This window comes from Hemitrygon akajei, chromosome 11 (assembly GCF_048418815.1).
Source record: "Hemitrygon akajei chromosome 11, sHemAka1.3, whole genome shotgun sequence".
NCBI classification, from domain to species: Eukaryota; Metazoa; Chordata; class Chondrichthyes; order Myliobatiformes; family Dasyatidae; genus Hemitrygon; species Hemitrygon akajei.
The window spans coordinates 102,069,676-102,087,801 of record NC_133134.1 but is presented as its reverse complement, the minus strand read 5'-3'; the positions used below and the strand labels follow the sequence as shown (position 1 = coordinate 102,087,801).

Sequence of the window (18,126 nt, the reverse complement as noted above, 5' to 3'; positions counted from 1 at the left end):
CCCTCACTACCCCTCCCTACAGTGTGGTGATCCCTCACTACCCCTCCCCATAGTGTGATGATCCCTCACTGTCCCTCCCCACAGTGTGGTGCTCCCTCACTGTCCCTCTCCACAGTGTGGTGCTCCCCCACTACCCCTCCCCACAGTGTGATGCTCCCTCACTGCTCCTCCCCACAGTGTGGTGCTCCCTCACTACCCCTCCCCACAGTGTGGTGCTCCCTCACTACCCCTCCCCACAGTGTGGTGCTCCCTCACTGTCCCTCCCCACAGTGTGGTGCTCCCTCACTACCCCTCCCTACAGTGTGGTGATCCCTCTCCGCACCCCCCACAGTGTGGTGCTCCCTCTCCACACTCCCCACAGTGTGGTGCTCCCTCACTGGCCATCCCCACAGTGTGGTGCTCCCCCACTACCCCTCCCCACAGTGTGGTGCTCCCTCACTGGCCATCCCCACAGTGTGGTGCTCCCCCCACTACCCCTCCCCACAGTGTGGTGCTCCCTCTCCGCACCCCCACAGTGTGGTGCTCCCTCACTGCCCCTCCCCACAGTGTGGTGCTCCCTCACTACCCCTCCCCACAGTGTGGTGCTCCCTCACTGTCCCTCCCCACAGTGTGGTGATCCCTCACTACCCCTCCCCACAGTGTAGTGCTCCCTCACTGTCCCTCCCCACAGTGTGGTGATCCCTCACTACCCCTCCCCACAGTGTGGTGCTCCCTCACTGTCCCTCCCCACAGTGTGGTGCTCCCCCACTACCCCTCCCTACAGTGTGGTGTTCCCTCACTACCCCTCCCTACAGTGTGATGCTCCCTCACTACCCCTGCCCACAGCGTGGTGCTCCCTCACTGCCCCTCCCCACAGTGTGATGCTCCCTCACTACCCCTCCCCACAGTGTGGTGCTCCCTCACTGTCTCCCCACAGTGTGGTGCTCCCTCACTACCCCTCCCCACAGTGAGGTGCTCCCTCACTGCCCCTCCCCACAGTGTGGTGCTCCCTCACTGTCTCCCCACAGTGTGATGCTCCCTCACTGTCTCCCCACAGTGTGGTGCTCCCTCACTGTCTCCCCACAGTGTGGTGCTCCCTCACTACCCCTCCCCACAGTGTGTTTCTCCCTCACTACCCCTCCCCACAGTGTGGTGCTCCCTCACTACCCCTCCCTACAGTGTGGTTCTCCCTCTCCGCACCCCCCACAGTGTGGTGCTCCCTCACTACCCCTCCCCACAGTGTGGTGCTCCCTCACTGTCCCTCCCTACAGTGTGGTGCTCCCTCACTACCCCTCCCCACAGTGTGATGCTCCCTCACTGTCTCCCCACAGTGTGGTGCTCCCTCACTGCCCCTCCCCACAGTGTGGAGCTCCCTCACTGCTCCTCCCCACAGTGTGGTGCTCCCTCACTACCCCTCCCTACAGTGTGGTTCTCCCTCACTACCCCTCCCCACAGTGTGGTGCTCCCTCACTGTCTCCCCACAGTGTGGTGCTCCCTCACTGTCCCTCCCCACAGTGTGGTGCTCCCTCACTACCCCTCCCCACAATGTGGTGCTCCCTCACCGTCCCTCCCCACAGTGTGGTGCTCCCTCACTACCCCTCCCCACAGTGTGATGCTCCCTCACCGCCTCTCTCAATAGTGTGGTGCTCCCTCACTGTCCCTCCCCACAGTGTGGTGCTACCTCACTACCCCTCCCTACAGTGTGGTGCTCCCTCACTACCCCTCCCCACAGTGTGATGCTCCCTCACTGTCTGTCCACAGTGTGGTGATCCCTCACTGGCCATCCCCACAGTGTGGTGATCCCTCACTACCCCTCCCTACAGTGTGGTGCTCCCTCTCCGCACCCCCCACAGTGTGGTTCTCCCTCACTGCCCCTCCCCACAGTGTGGTGCTCCCTCACTGTCCATCCCCACAGTGTGATGCTCCCTCACTACCCCTCCCCACAGTGTGGTGCTCCCTCACTGTCTGTCCACAGTGTGGTGCTCCCTCACTACCCCTCCCCACAGTGTGGTGCTCCCTCTCCGCACCCCCCCACAGTGTGGTGCTCCCTCACTGCCCCTCCCCACAGTGTGGTGCTCCCTCACTGCCCCTCCCCATAGTGTGATGCTCCCTCACTGTCCATCCCCACAGTGTGGTGCTCCCTCACTGTCCCTCTCCACAGTGTGGTGCTCCCTCACTACCCCTCCCTACAGTGTGGTGCTCCCTCACAACCCCTCCCCACAGTGTGGTGCTCCCTCACAACCCCTCCCCACAGTGTGGTGATCCCACACTACCCCTCCCCACGGTGTGGTGCTCCCTCACTGTCCCTCCCCACAGTGTGGTGCTCCCTCTCCGCACCCCCCCACAGTGTGATGCTCCCTCACTACCCCTCCCTACAGTGTTGTGCTCCCTCTCCGCACCCCCCACAGTGTGGTGCTCCCTCACAACCCCTCCCTACAGTGTGGTGATCCCTCACTACCCCTCCCCACAGTGTGGTGATCCCTCACAACCCCTCCCCACAGTGTGGTGATCCCTCACTACCCCTCCCCACAGTGTGGTGATCCCTCTCCACACCCCCACAGTGTGGTGCTCCCTCACTACCCCTCCCCACAGTGTGGTTCTCCCTCTCCGCACCCCCCACAGTGTGGTGCTCCCTCTCCACACTCCCCACAGTGTGGTGCTCCCTCACTGCCCCTCCCCACAGTGTGGTGCTCCCTCACTACCCCTCCCCACAGTGTGGTGCTCCCTCACTGTCCCTCCCCACAGTGTTGTGCTCCCTCTCTACCCCTCCCCACAGTGTGGTGCTCCCTCACTGTCCCTCCCCACAGTGTTGTGCTCCCTCACTACCCCTCCCCACAGTGTGGTGCTCCCTCACTGTCCACAGAATGGTGCTCCCTCACTGTCTCCCCACAGTGTGGTGCTCCCTCACTGTCCACAGAATGGTGCTCCCTCACTGTCTCCCCACAGTGTGGTGCTCCCTCACTGGCCATCCCCACAGTGTGGTGCTCCCTCACTGCCCCTCCCCACAGTGTGGTGCTCCCTCACTGTCCATCCCCACAGTGTGATGCTCCCTCACTGTCTCCCCACAGTGTGATGCTCCCTCACTGTCTCCCCACAGTGTGACGCTCCCTCACTGTCTCCCCACAGTGTGACGCTCCCTCACCGCCCCTCAGCAATACAGAGTTTCTCTGTGACACTATGCCAGTGCTGTGTTGTGCTGAGGGTCACGCTGATATACAAGTGTGTCCTTATATTCCAGTTTCACCGTCACCACGCACTGAGCGTCCGCTAACAACACGGGTTAAACCTCAAGCTGTAGACCGACCCCCCCACCCCCACCCTGGGCGCCACTCACCGAAACATTTACTCTGATTGGTGGCGCGGTCGACAAACACCTTGGCAGAAATGACATTGCCGAACGGCAGGAACATCTGCAGCAACTCGAAGTCGGTGAATTCCTGGGGCAGGTGGTAGATGAAGATGTTGCAGCCCTCTGGGCCTGGCGTCGGACAGGGACAGAGAGCAGATCACAAAGGGCAGCGGTGGGACCACCCACAGCCATATACTAACCCCCCCGACCCACCCCACCCAAATAAGACATTGTTTTACTATTGTCACAAGTGCCACACTGTCACAGTGCAGGTTGGAGTGGCAACATCCCTTATCCTGTCTAGGTAGCCTTCAACCTGATCGCACAGCCATCGATTTCTCCAACTTCCGGTAACTTCCCCCCCCCCCCCCTCTCCTTCCTTCCCTATTCTTCTATTTCCTACTTTGGCCTCTTACTTTTCCTCAACTGCCTATCTGTCACCTCTTCCTGGTGCCCCTCCTCCTTCCCTTTCTCCCATGGTCCATTCTCCGCTCCAATCAGATTCCTCCTTCTTCAGCCCTTTACCTTTTCCACCTATCACCTCCCAGCTTCTCACTCCATCCGCCTCCCCCACCCACCTGGCTTCACCTATCACCTTTTAGCTTGTGTTCCATCCCCACCCCCACCCTCTTATTCTGGCTTCCACCCCCTCCCTTTACAGTCCTAATGAACAGTCTCGGCCCAAAACGTCAACTGTTTACTCATTTCCGTAGATGCTGCCTGATCTCCTGGGTTCCTCCAGCATTTTGTGTGTGCCGAGGGGCTTCATGAGGATGTTACTGAGTCTTGAGGGTCTGAGTTATGGAGAGGGGTTTGGAGTTTACCCATGGAGTGAAGGAGGGTGAGATGGTAGTGTAGCACGACCCTACTATGGCTCGGGGTGTTGGAGTTCGATTCTGACATTATCCGTAAGGAGTCTGTACATCCTCCCTGTGAAATGCATGGGTTTTCTCCGGGTGCTCTCGTTTCCTCCCACAGTCCAAAGACCTGCCAGTTAGTCGGCTAATCGGTTGTTGTAAATTGTCCCGATATTAGGTTAGGGTTAAATCGGGGGTTGCTGGGCGACGCGGTTTGCGGGTCAGAATGTCCTGCTCCACATTGTATCTCACTAGGTAAATAAGTAAATAAAAGAGGGTTGATTTTATAGAAGTTTATACAATCAGGAGGAGCAGAGAGAGGGTGAGAGCGCTCACTACTTTTCCCAGGGGTTGGACAATCAGGAACTGGGGGCACAGGTTTCACGTAGGAGAGGAGAGAGCAAATAGGAACCTGAGGGAGATCTTTTTCACCCAGAGCATATGAAATGAGCTGATGAAGAAAGTGGTTGGGACAGGTACAATAACAACATTTTACAAGGTACTTGGATAAGCAGGCTTGAGAGGGATGTGGACCAAAAGTGCAAATGTGACGAGCTTGTATGGACGTCTTGGTCTGTTCAGACCAGATGAGTCCAAGGACCTGCTTCCGTACTTTATTGCGCTGCACCGAGATACAGTGAAAAGCTTTTGTTTGCATGTTAAGTTGAAGGTGTTCCCATACTGTAAAACGACTAGATGAGATTGAGTTTGTCAAATGTGCTCAGGGAAGTTTCCTTCAGCAGTCCCAATGAGAGAGCGTGCGATCCTGGATTAAGGAACGAGACAGGGCAGGTGACGGAAGGTTGTGTGGGGGAACACTTTGCATCCAGTGACCACAATGCCTTTAGTTACAAAGTAAATATGCAAAGAGATAGTTCTGGTTCTCGGGTTGAGATTCTACATTGGAGAAAGGCCACTTTTTTGATGGTATCAGAAATGATCTGGCAAGTGTGGATTGGGACAGGCGGTATTCTGGCAAAGGTGTTCTTGGAAAGTGGGAAGCCTACAAAAATAAAGTTCTGAGAGTGCAAAGCTGGTATGTGCCTGTAGGAATAAAAGGTAGAGATATCAAGTGTAGGGAACCCTGGTTTGCAAGAGATATTGAGGCACTGGTTAAGAGAAAAAAGGAGGTGCATAATAGGTATAGGCAGGTACTCGAGGAGTACAAGAATTGCAAGAGAACACTTAAGAAAGAAATTGGGAAGGGTAAAAGAAGACATGAGGTTGCTCTACCAGACAAGGTGAAGGAGAATCCTAAGGGATTCTATGGATATGTTAAGAGCAAAAGGATTGCAAGGGAAAACATTGGTCCTCTGGAAGACCAGAATGGTAATCCATCTGTGGAACCAGAAGAAATGGGTGAGATCTTAAATGCATTCTTTGCATCCGTATTTGTTCGGGAGACTAATATGGTGTCTAGAAGTGAGGCAAAGTGGCATCATGGGACCTGTACAGATTACAGAGGATGAGGTGTTTGCTACCCTAAGGCAAATCAGGGTGAGTAAATCCCCGGGATCTGACAAGCTGCTCCCTCAGACCCTACGGGAGGCAACTGCAGAAATTGCCGGGGCCCTAACAGAGATTTAGAACATCCTTCGTGACAGGAGAGGTACCAGAGGATTGAAGGATCTGCTGTTTAAAACAGGCTCTAACAGAAACCAGGAAGTTATAAGCCGGTGAGTCCGACATCAGTTGTGAGAAAGTTATTGGAATGTATTCTAAAGAACCAGATATAAGTATTTGGATAGACATGGTCTGATTAAGAATAGTCAGCATGGCTTTGTGTGTGGTAGGTCTTACAGAGTTTTTCGAAGATGTTTCTCGGACAGCTGATGAAGGCAAGGCAGTGGATGTTATCTACATGGACTTCAGTAGGCATTTGACAAGGTCCCGCACGGCAGGTTGATGAAGAAGGTTCAGACACCTGACATTCAGCATGTGGGAGAAGCCAGAGAGTGGTAGTATAGGGCTGACTTTCTGACTGGAGGCCTGGTGACTAGTGGACAGTGCTGGGTCCGTTGTTCTATATCAATGATCTGCATGATAATGTGGTTAATTGGATCAGCAAATTTGTCGCTGGCACAAGAATTGGGGGGGTGGGGGGGTACCCGACAGCATGGAAGGCTATCAAAGCTTGCATCAGGGTCTGGATCAGCTGGAAATATGGGCTGAGGGATGGGAGATGGAATTTAATGCAGACAAGTATGAGTGTAGGTCCAACCAGGTCTTACACGCTGAGTGGTAGGGCACTGAGGCGTTCGGTAGAATCGAGGGATCTGGGAATATAGATCCATTATCCCTTGAAAGTGGTGTCACAGGTTGATAGGGCTGAAAATAGCAGATGGCATTTAATGCAAACAAGGACGAGGTTTTGCACGTAGGCAGGACCAGCCTGGGTGAGTCTTACACAGTGAACGGCAGGGTACTGAGGAGTGTGGTGGAACAAAGGGAGCTGGGAATACCGGTACGAAATTTGTTGAAAGTGGCGTTACAGGTAGATAGGGTCCTAAAGAAAGCTTTATGAAATGCCTTCATAAATCAATGTATTGAGTGCAGAAACACACACAAAATGCTGGTGGAACACAGCAGGCCAGGCAGCATCTATAGGGAGAAGCGCTGTCGACGTTTCGGGCCGAGACCCTTCGTCGGGACTAACTAAAGGGAAAGATAGTAAGAGATTTGAAAGTAGGAGGGGGAGGGGGAAATGCAAAATGTTAGGAGAAGACCTGATGGCATGAACATTGACTTCTCTAACTTCCGTTAATGCCCCTCCTCCCCTTCTTACCCTATCTGTGATATATTTAGTTTTTTCCCCCCTCTTTTTCTTTCTCTTTCTCTGCCCATCACTCTGCCTGTTCTCCATCCCCCTCTGGTGCTCCCCTCCCCCTTTCTTTCTCCCTAGGCTTCCCGTCCCATGATCCTCTCCCTTCGCCAGCTCTGTATCCCTTTGACCAATCACCTTTCCGGCTCTCAGCTTCAACCCAACCCCCTCCGGTCTCCTCCTATCATTTCGCATTTCCCCTTCCCCCCACTACTTTCCTTTCAGTTAGTCTGGACGAAGAAACATCAACAGTGCTTCTCCTTGTAGATGCTGCCTGGCCTGCTGCCTTCCACCAGCATTTTGTGTGTGTTGCTTGAATTTCCAGTATCTGCACATTTCCTCGTATTGAGTACAAAAGATGGGATGTTATGTTGAACTTGTATAAAACATTGGTGAGGCCTAATTTTGAGTATTGTGTGCAGATTTGGTCACCCACCTACAGGAAAGATGTAAATGAGGTTGAAAGAGCACAGAGAAAATTTACAAGGATGTTTGTTGCCAGGTCTGGAGGGCCTGAGTTATAAGGAAAGATTGAATAGATTTGGACTGTATTCTTTGGAACGTAGAAGATTGAGAGGAGGTTTGATAGACGGGTATAGATAGGGGAAATGCAAGCAGGCTTTTTCCACTGAGGTTGCTGGAGACTAGACCTACAGGTTATTGGTTAACGGTAAAGAGTGAAATATTTAAGCGGCACATGAGAGACAACCTTTCCACTCAGTGTATGGTGAGAGTGTGAACAAGCTGCCAGCACAAATAGTGGATGTGGGTTCAATTTCGACATTTCGAGAAATTCGGATAGGTATATGGACGTGAGGGGTCCGGTGGGCCATGGACCAGGTGCAAATCAATGGGACTAGGCAGATTAATAGTGCGGCATGGATTGGATGGGCCGAAGAACGTGTTTTTGTGCTGCAGTGTTTCAGGACTCTATACACCATCCAGACAGCTTATTCTATACACCAGTCCACCAAGGCCACACAAAGGAAAATAATCAAAGTACAGAAGGCTGTGTCTCATCTTCAGAGCAAGTACAGTGCAACAGACAAATCAAACACAAGATCAAAGTAGACGCAGAGATCAAGGGTTCATCTGAATTGTATGAAGTTTGTTTAATTCTGTCATAACGGTGGCATAGAAAGTCTTGTGGGGCCTGGTAGCACGCACTTTCTGCCTGATTCGGAGTGGAGGGAGCACCGAGGATTGTCCAAGGTTGGTTGGTCCTTCACTTCCAGAGGCAGCGGGAGGTGTAGACAGAGTCAGGGGTGAGGCTGTTTTTCCATCCCCAGGCCAAACCTTTTCCCAATTTCGCCACCCCTCCTCTGTTCCTTTACTGTATGTGTGAGAGACTGTGTGACTGTGTCAATGTGTCTGCATGTGTGTGTGTGAGACAGACTAGCGTTTAGATCAGGATCACCCTATAACCGAAGGTGGCCACTCAGTGCCACTGTTACTACCCGTTGATCGGAGGCCCGAGTCACTGCCACACAGTTAGAACGTCCCCACTTACCCTCTCGCTGCTGCTGTGACACAAGAGCCGGCTGTGGAAACGACTGACTGACAACTCCGTAGGTGGCTGGGTAGGCTGGGTAGGCTGCTGTAAATAGTTGGAGATGAACAAAGGGTTAAACAGTCTCTGATCATCTCCCACAGACGGGGGGCCTTCAGCCTTTCATTCAGGCAGGGACAGAACAGGTCAGACACAGAGTGAAGTTCCCTTTTACCGGTCCCATCACACACACCAGGGTTAGACATAGAGTGAAGCTCCCTCTACACTGTCCCGTCACACACTCCAGGGTCAGACACAGAGTGAAGCTCCCTCTACACCGTCCCGTCACACACTCCAGGGTCAGACACAGAGTGAAGCTCCCTCTACACCGTCCCGTCACACACTCCCAGGGTCAGACATAGAGTGAAGCTCCCTCTACACTGTCCCGTCACACACTCCAGGGTCAGACACAGAGTGAAGCTCCCTCTACACCGTCCCGTCACACACTCCAGGGTCAGACACAGAGTGAATCTCCCCCTACACCGTCCCGTCACACACTCCAGGGTCAGACACAGAGTGAAGCTCCCTCTACACCGTCCCGTCACACACTCCAGGGTCAGACACAGAGTGAAGCTCCCTCTACATTGTCCCATCAGATACTCCTGGGTCAGGTACAGAGTGAAGCTCCCTCTAATGTCCCATGAGATACACCTGGGTGAGATGCAGAGTGAATCTGAGTACTATTCCAGCTATCCAGGCGGTCTCACACTCTACTGGAATGTAATCCACCATGCTATTCCCACTGGGATCCTCCAGTTAGGATCCTTTATTGCCTGTGTTTGTAGTCCAGTTAAGTAGAGCTGCCTCTGTCCCTCTGTCCCTGGAGCAGGCTCCAGGACATACTGCTTCTGTGATCCCTGCCTCAGGCAGTGGGTTCCAGTGACCCAGGAAGCCACAAGGCTGACAGTTCCCACTCCCTTCACCACCCCCTCAATGGTCTCGAGCAGTGGCTCTGTTGGGCTGGGGAGCGCACAGTTACCTGTGTAGTGCTGCATGCCCGCGTACGCCTGTTGTAGGGGGTCCATGGCTGTCGGGCCGGATGCTTGGCTTTGTGCTGTGGGAGGAAGTACCCGCATGTAGTCAGTGCCACAGGGAATCCGAGCGCCCACCTTCCCCTAATGACGTGCCATTCACCCTCTCACAGTGGTACTGGCCCCGAGGGAGGCTGGAGAGGTGGCCCCTGCCTACTGTGAAGCCCAAAACTGGCGCAGAAATTTAAAAAAACCAGATGGTCGGCAGTGAACGAATGGAAAAGTCTCAGGGTCTCCCAGCAGTGGGCAGGGGTAAAGAACGTCACATTGCAATGACAATCTACACTCCGCTTGGCACTGCCCTTCCTGTAGCATGGCGCTCTTTCCCCACCACCCTCCCTCCTCATCGCCCCTCCCATGGCATGGTGCTCCCTCATCACTGCCCCTCCCATGGCATGGCACATCCTCCTCATTGCCCCTCCCATGGCATGGTGCTCCCTCATCATTGCCCCTCCCATGGCATGGCACATCCTCCTCATTGCCCCCACCTGCTGCATGCCCCTTCCTTCTCCAGTGACCCGGCGCTCCTCATCGCCACCCCTGTTATTTGTGGAAAGGTTGGTGAGCTAGGGCTTTTCTCTTAGGAGTGAGGGAGGACGTGAGGTGACTTGGTCAGGTTGTACAAGATGTTAAGAAGCTTAGACAGAGACCTTTTCCCAAGGTGAAAATGTGAGGGCATAACGTTAAGATGATTGGAGGAAAGTATGGGGGCGCAGACGTGGGTTTTTCTCACAGAGAGTGGTGAGTGCATTGAACGCACTATCAGCGGTGGTGGTAGAAGCAGATACAAGAGACACTTAGGAGACTTTTAGATAGGTGTGTGGAGAAAAGAAAAAATGCAGGGCTATGTGGGAGGGAAGGGTTGGATTGATCAACATCGTGGGCCACAGGGCCTGTCCTGTGTAGTGTGAAATCTCCTGGGCCTGACCAGGTTTATTCAGGATAGGAGGCCAGAGAAGAAATTACAGGAGCTATGGCTAAGATATTTGTATCATTATTAACCACAGGAGAGGTGCTGGTAGACTGGAGGCTGGTGAATTTTAGGCTTTTATTTCAGAAAGGACACTAAGAAAACGTGGGAACTGTAGTCTGGTAAGTATAACATCTGAGGTAGGTCAGTTGTGGCAAAGAATTCCAAGAGATATATGTATATATGTAAAGATGGGGGTTAATTGGGGTAGTTGGCAGGGCTTTGTGACATCATGTCTTATAAACATGAATGAGTTATTTTTTGATAACGTAACCAAGAACGTTGATGAGGGAGGGGCTGTAGAAGTGGTATCAGATATCCCAGGGAGAGCATTCTGACTGGTTGCATCACTGTCTGGTACGGAGGGACAACTGAACAGCGCTGGGAAAACCTGCAGGAGCCTCTCCAACATCCAGAACATCTTTAAAAGATAATGCTGCAGGAAGCTGGCATCCAGCATTAAGGACCCACATCACCCAGGACGTGCCCTCTTCTCATTGCTACCATCAAGGAGGAGGTACAGGAGCCTGAAGATACACACTCCACATTTCAAGAACAGCTCTTCCCCTCCACCATCAGATTTCTGAATGGACAATGAACCCGTGAACACTATCTTGCTATTTTTTGCTCTCTTTTGGTACAATTTACTTAATTTTTTTATGAGACCACAAGACATAGGAGTGGAATTAGGCCATTCCGCTCATCGACTCTGCTCCAATGCTGGTCCATTACTCTCTTACCCGCAATCTCCTGCCTTCTCCCCATAACTTCTCACACACCGACTAATCAAGAACCTATTAGCCTCCGCCTTAAATACACCAAATGACCTGACCTCCACAGCTGCCTCTGGCAATGAATTCCACAGATTCACCACCCTCTGGCTAAATAAATTCCTCCTCACCTCCATTACAAATAAATGTCTTTTATTCTGACACTGTTGCCTCTGGTCTTAGACTCCCCCGCCACAGGAAACATCCTCTCCTCATCCACTCTATCGAGGCCCTTTCACCATTTCATAGGTTTCAATGAGATCACTCCTCTTTCACCTAATTTCCAGTGAGTACAGACCTAAAGCTATCAAATGCTCCTCATATGATCAGCCTTTAATTTCCAGAATCATTCTCATGAACCTCCTCTGAACCCTCCCCGATGTCAGTACATCCTTTCTTAAATAAGGAGTCCAAAATGGCATACAATGCTCCTTATGCAGTCTGCCAATGTTTTATAAAGCCTCAGCATTACATCCTCGCTTCTATATTCTAGTCTTTTCGAATGAATGTTAACATTGCGTTTGCCTTCCTCACTATCAACTCAAACTGCAAATTAACCTTTACAAAATCTGGCACGAGGACTTCAAATCCCTCTGCAACTCAGATTATTGAATTTTCTCCATTTAGAAAATAGTCTACGCTCTTATTCCCTCTACCAAAGTGCATGGCCATACTCTTCCCAGCACTCTATTCCAGCTGCTACTTCTTTGCCCATTCTTCTAATCTGTCTAAGTCCTGCAGACTCTCTGCTTCCTCAATCCTACCTGCTCCTCCATCTATCTTCATATCACCTGCAAACTTCATCACAAAGCCCTCAATTCTGCCATCCATCATTGACTTACAAAGTGAAAAGAAATGGTTCAAACACAGACTCCTGTGGAATACTACTAGTCACAGGCAGCCAATCAGAAAAAGCTCCCTTAATTCTCACTCTTCGTCTCCCGCCAACCACGTTAGTATCTCTCCTGTAATACCCTGGGCTTTAATCTTGTTAAGCAGCCTCATTTGCGGCACCTTGCCAATGGCCTTCCGAAAATCCAAGTACACAACATCAATTGATTCTCCTTTGTTTATCCTAGTTGTTATTTCCTCAAAGAATTCCAACATGTTTGTCAGGCAGGATTTTCCCTTAAGGAAACCATGCTGACTTAGGCCTATTTTAATAGGTGCTTCCAAGTACCCCGAAATCACATCCTTATCAATTGACTCCAACATCTTCTCAACCACCGAGGTCATGCTAAGAGGCCTATAATTTCCTTTCTTCTGCCTCCCTCCCTTTTTGAATGGTAGAGTAACATTTACAATTTTCCAGTCCTCTGGAACTATGCTAGAGTTTATGGATTCTTAAAAGATCATTACTAATGCCTCTACAATCTCTTCAGCTACATCTTTCAGAACTCTGGGGTGTAGTTCATCTGAACCATCTGTCTTATCTACCTCCGAATCTTTCAGTTTCCCAAGGACCTTCTCCCTAGGAGCTCACTTCAGCCCCCTGACACTCCTGGTCTTCCGGCACATTTCTATAGTCTTCCACAGTGAAGACTGACGAAAAATACTTATTCAGTTGGTCCGCCATTTCCTTGTCCCCCCCATTTCTTCCTCTCCAGCGTCCTTTTATCAGCAGTCCAATATCTACTCTCAATCTTTTACTCTTTTTCTATCTGAACAATATTTCTTGATGTAATTTATATAGCTTTTGTTATTATGTGTTGTAATGTACTGCTACTGCAGAGCAACAAAGTTCATGACATATGTCAGTGATATTAAACCTGATTCTGTGGACTTCGGGGAAGCCTCTGATAAGTTTGTCCGCAGCAGGCTGCTCTGGAAGTTGAAGTCACACGGAATCTGGGACGAGCTGTTTAACTGGATGTGTAGTTGTTTCAAGAAAGCAGAGGTGATGCTAGAAGGCTGTTTCAGGTGTGCCTCAGGGGTCATCTAGTTCAACAACTTACATAAGGTTTAGTTTGACACTAAAATACGTTGTATAATGGACAATGATGAAGGTTATCAGAAATTACAGGGGAGTTTTGATCAGCTGAGTCAGTGGGCCAAGGAAAGGCAGAGTTTAGTTCAGGTAAGTGTGAGGTGTTGCATTTTGGAAAGTCAAACCCAGGAAGGACTTTCACAGTGAATGGCAGAGCCTTGCGGAGTGCTGTTCAGCAGGGGGACTTAAGAGGACAAGAACATGGTTCCCTGGAAGTGGAGTCACAGTTATACAGTGTGAGTGAAAAAGGCTTTTGGCAAGAAGGCCTTTAAAGTCAGGGTACTGAGTATGACATTAGGAAGGTCATAGTGTGGCTGTGCAGGACACTTGGAGTATCACGTTCAGTTTTGATCACCCATGTTGTGAAACTGCAGAGTGCAGAGGATTCTGCCAGGACTTGACGGTCTGAGTTTCAGGAAAGGCTTGACAGGCTAGGACTTGAGAGGTGACCTTAGAGAGGTGTATGAAATTCAGTCTTTCACGCAGAGCTGGCTTTTGGGAATTTGAGAGGAGAGGTTTAAGCTGAGAGGAAAAGACTTTAGAGGAACTTCAGGGGCAACTTTTCTTTTTACACAGATGATGGGACCTCTGTGAAATCAGCTGCCCGTGGAAGTGGTGTGGCAGGTACAGTAACAACCTTGAAAGACGGTTGGACAGGAAAGGTTAGACGGATGTAGGTCAAATGCTGGCAAACAAGACTATGCTTAAATGGGCATCGTGGTCAGCATCGATGAGTTGGGCTGAAGGGCCTTTGGGTCTTTGACTCTATACTGGTTGGCGCGAGTACCCTGTGGTTACCTGGATAGGAATGGACACCGTTGGTGTAGACGGCCTCGGAGGGTGTCTGACCGTTGGTCTGAGCAGTGATCTGGCTGTAACCGTTGATGGCGAGGGGTGCGGCAATGGCAGGGACCTGGGCCGCTGAAATCCCTGGGGGAGTGCTGCTTCCTGGGGGGCAGAAAGGCCACAACACGATGAATGCTGGTGCAGCTTCGTCTCAGAGGTGAGGCCCCTGCCACGTGAGAGATCTCCTTCACTCTCAGACCCTCTTTACACCTTTCTCCAAACGAGTGAGGCAGAGGACAGGAGAAATGGGGGAATGGGGAGAGAGAGAAATGGGGGAACAGGGCAGGAGGAATGAGGGTATGGGGAGGGATGGGGACAGAGAGGGAGAGAGAAACAGTGGGGAGAGGGCAGGAGGAACAGGGGATGGAGAGAGGTAGGAGGGAGAGAGGAGCGGTGAGGGAGAGGGCAAGAGGAAGGGGGGTATGGAGAAAGAGAGGAGGGAGAGAACGGTGAGGGAGAGGGCAGGAGGAACGGGGGTATGGAGAAAGAGAGGAGGGAGAGAGGAACGGTGAGGGAGAGGGCAGGAGGAACGGGGGTATGGAGAAAGAGAGGAGGGAGAGAGGAACGGTGAGTGAGAGGGCAGGAGGAACGGGGTATGGAGAGAGGTAGGAGGGAGAGAGGAGCGGTGAGGGAGAGGGCAGGAAGAACGGGGGTATGGAGAAAGAGAGGAGGGAGAGAGGAACGGTGAGTGAGAGGTCAGGAGGAACGGGGGTATGGAGATAGAGAGGAGGGAGAGAGGAGTAGTGGGGGATGGAAAGGTGCAAGAGGAACAGAGGAGGAGGGAGGTGGGAGAGAGAGGTGGGGGAGAGAAAGAGGAAGGAAAGGCAAAGGGAGGAGGGGAACAGAGTGGGAGGGTGAGATGGGGCACAGAGGTAGAAAGGCTACACATCAAACCAGCCGATGGCTTTCTGACAGATAGCTGACATGAAAGTCCACAAAATGCTATTATTAAGAGAGCCAATTAAAACAGCTCAAAGGCACTTTAAAATATTAGTACTGGAAAAATACAATTTACTTAAAGCATATTTAAATAATTTAATTAATAAAAAACAATAAAATTGAAAAATCCTGCCTTTACCTTTTGAATTACAGTGGGTGAGTGATGGGGGTGAAAGGGGAGATGGTGGGAGGGATGAGGACTGAGTGCTGGGGTCAGCCTCTGGGAGAAGGAGTACCCCCACCCACCCTCTCTTACCCGAGGCTGGCGTCAGCGAGCTGGCGATTAGGCTGCTGGCATTGATGGCTGCTACCTGCTGCATCTGGACGGCGGTGGCCATGGGGCTGAGGTAGGTGGACTGCGTGGCGGCCATCAGCGCTGCCTGCTGCTGCATCAGCTGCTGGCGGAGAGCAGGAGTTAGAGGGGCCGGCACACCCAGAGATCCTCGGGCTTCAGGGCGCATTGCACCGCACCAGAAATCCACCCTCCCCACCCCCAGACACTGGAAAGCAACTCCCTCCAACCCACCCACTCCCAGAATCCCACCCCCAGACACTGGAAAGCAACTCCCTCCAACCCACCCGCTCCCAGAATCCCACCCTCCTCACCCCAGTGATAAAACGTTCCCAGCCGAGAGGAGTGACTGGCCCAGAAGACAAGGGGTCGTTTTCTCTGGAGCAGCAGAGGCTGAGGGGAGTGCTGATAAAGCCATAAGACACAGGAGCACATAGGCCATTTGGCCCATCGAGACAGACCTACCATTCCATCATGGCTGATTCACTATCCTCTCAAGCCTAATCCCCTGCCTTCTCTCTGTAACCCTTGGCATGCTGACTAACCAAGAACCCATCAGCCTCAGTCCGATTTCTAAATGGACAGTGAACCCGTGAACACTACCCCAATACTTTCTCCCATTTCTGTTTTTTTTTGGCACTACTTATTTTTAACTATTTAATAGACATGCATATGCTAACTGTCATTCAGTATTGTTTCTCTGTATTTACTTATCATATATGGCTTGTACTGCAGCCGTCAAGTTAAAGAATTTCACGACATCTGCTGGTGATATTAAACCTGATTCTGAAATATAGTCAATGGCTTGGCCTCCAAAGCCGTCGGGGACAATGACTTCCACATATTCACCAGCACGAATTCTAAATGGACATCCTCTGTAGTGAGACAGCGCCCTGTGGTCCTAGACCCACCCACTATAGGAAACGTTGTCTCCACACCCACTCTGTTTAGGCCTTTCTACATTTGACAGGGTTCAAAGAGATCCAACCCCCCACTCCACGTCCTTCTAAAATCCAGCGGGCCCATCCTGAGACAGTGATATGGACAGGAGATGTACCCAAAGTCCCTCACACAGACATCAGAATGTGACCTGCCCCACCATAAATCCACCCTCCCCAAAATCCTCCACCGTGACTCAATAATTCAGTGGGTTAGGGATGGGCTCTTCGCCCACTGACCGCTTGTGTGTATGCGCCGTATGCACCGAACTGTATGGCCATGGGGGCGAAGACCCCCAGCTGCCCGGCCAGCTGCTGCATCCGCCGGAGGCCGCGCTCCTTGTCCGTGTCCGCAAACTTCACCACCAGGCTCGATGATGCTCCCTGCCCGTGAAACAAACACACACCGTCAAGAGGGAGGGCGCCAAGCTGGCCAAGTTCACCACAACTTCCACCATCTCCCTGTGCCATGATCTAGGCAGCTTCAACCTCATCAGTGATCCAAATGAAGGTTCAAGTCAGTGACACCACCCACAATGGACCCAACCCTCCCCATTCACAATCCCAATGGACCCACCCCTCCCCATTCACAATCCCAATGGACCCAGCTCCTCCCCATTCACAATCCCAATGGACCCAGCTCCTCCCCATTCACAATCCCAATGGACCCACCCCTCCGCATTCATAATCACAATGGACCCAGCTCCTCCCCGTTCATAATCACAATGGACCCACCCCTCCCCATTCACAATCCCAATGGACCCACCCCTCCCCATTCACAATCCCAATGGACCCAGCTCCTCCCCATTCACAATCCCAATTGACCAACCCCTCCCCATTCACAATCCCAATGGACCCACCCCTCCCCATTCACAATCCCAATGGACTGAGCTCCTTCCCATTCATTACCCACCCCTCCCCATTCACAATCCCAATGGACCCAGCTCTTTCCCATTCATTATCCACCCCTCCCCATTCTCAATCCGGACCCACCCCTCCCCATTCACAATCCCAATGGACCCACCCCTCCCCATTCACAATCCGAATGGACCCAGCTCCTCCCCATTCACAATCCCAATGGACCCAGCTCCTCCCCATTCACAATCCCAATGGACCCACCCCTCCGCATTCATAATCACAATGGACCCAGCTCCTCCCCTTTCATAATCACAATGGACCCACCCCTCCCCATTCACAATCCCAATGGACCCAGCTCCTTCCCATTCACAATCCCAATGGACCCAGCTCCTCCCCATTCACAATCCCAATGGACCCAGCTCCTCCCCATTCACAATCCCAATGGACCCAGCTCCTCCCCATTCACAATCCCAATGGACCCACCCCTCCGCATTCATAATCACAATGGACCCAGCTCCTCCCCGTTCATAATCACAATGGACCCACCCCTCCCCATTCACAATCCCAATGGACCCAGCTCCTTCCCATTCACAATCCCAATGGACCCAGCTCCTCCTCATTCACAATCCCAATGGACCCACCCCTCCGCATTCATAATCACAATGGACCCAGCTCCTCCCTGTTCACAATCCCAATGGACCCACCCCTCCCCATTCACAATCCCAATGGACCCACCCCTCCCCATTCACAATCCCAATGAACCCAGCTCCTTCCCATTCACAATCCCAATGGACCCAGCTCCTCCCCATTCACAATCCCAATTGACCCACCCCTCCCCATTCACAATCCCAATGGACCCACCCCTCCCCATTCACAATCCCAATGGACCCAGCTCTTTCCCATTCATTATCCACCCCTCCCCATTCTCAATCCGGACCCA

At 51.9% G+C, this 18,126-nt stretch overlaps 1 protein-coding gene across 2 annotated transcripts in view; it reads right to left on the bottom strand.

Moving 5' to 3' along the window:
* LOC140735870 (CUGBP Elav-like family member 3) overlaps positions 1–18,126 on the bottom strand; it is a 109,324-nt gene that overhangs the window by 13,898 nt on the left and 77,300 nt on the right. For both annotated transcript variants that reach the window (XR_012100825.1, XM_073061430.1), the window contains exons 6-11: positions 16,569–16,712; positions 15,355–15,493; positions 14,112–14,261; positions 9,535–9,609; positions 8,517–8,603; positions 3,314–3,457 (exon numbers count right to left, since the gene is read on the bottom strand). Coding sequence is in view for 1 of the 2 variants with exons in the window: in XM_073061430.1 (XP_072917531.1) it covers positions 3,314–3,457; positions 8,517–8,603; positions 9,535–9,609; positions 14,112–14,261; positions 15,355–15,493; positions 16,569–16,712 (739 nt within the window). In the remaining variant the exon portion in view is untranslated. The remainder of the gene's footprint in view (positions 1–3,313; positions 3,458–8,516; positions 8,604–9,534; positions 9,610–14,111; positions 14,262–15,354; positions 15,494–16,568; positions 16,713–18,126) is intronic.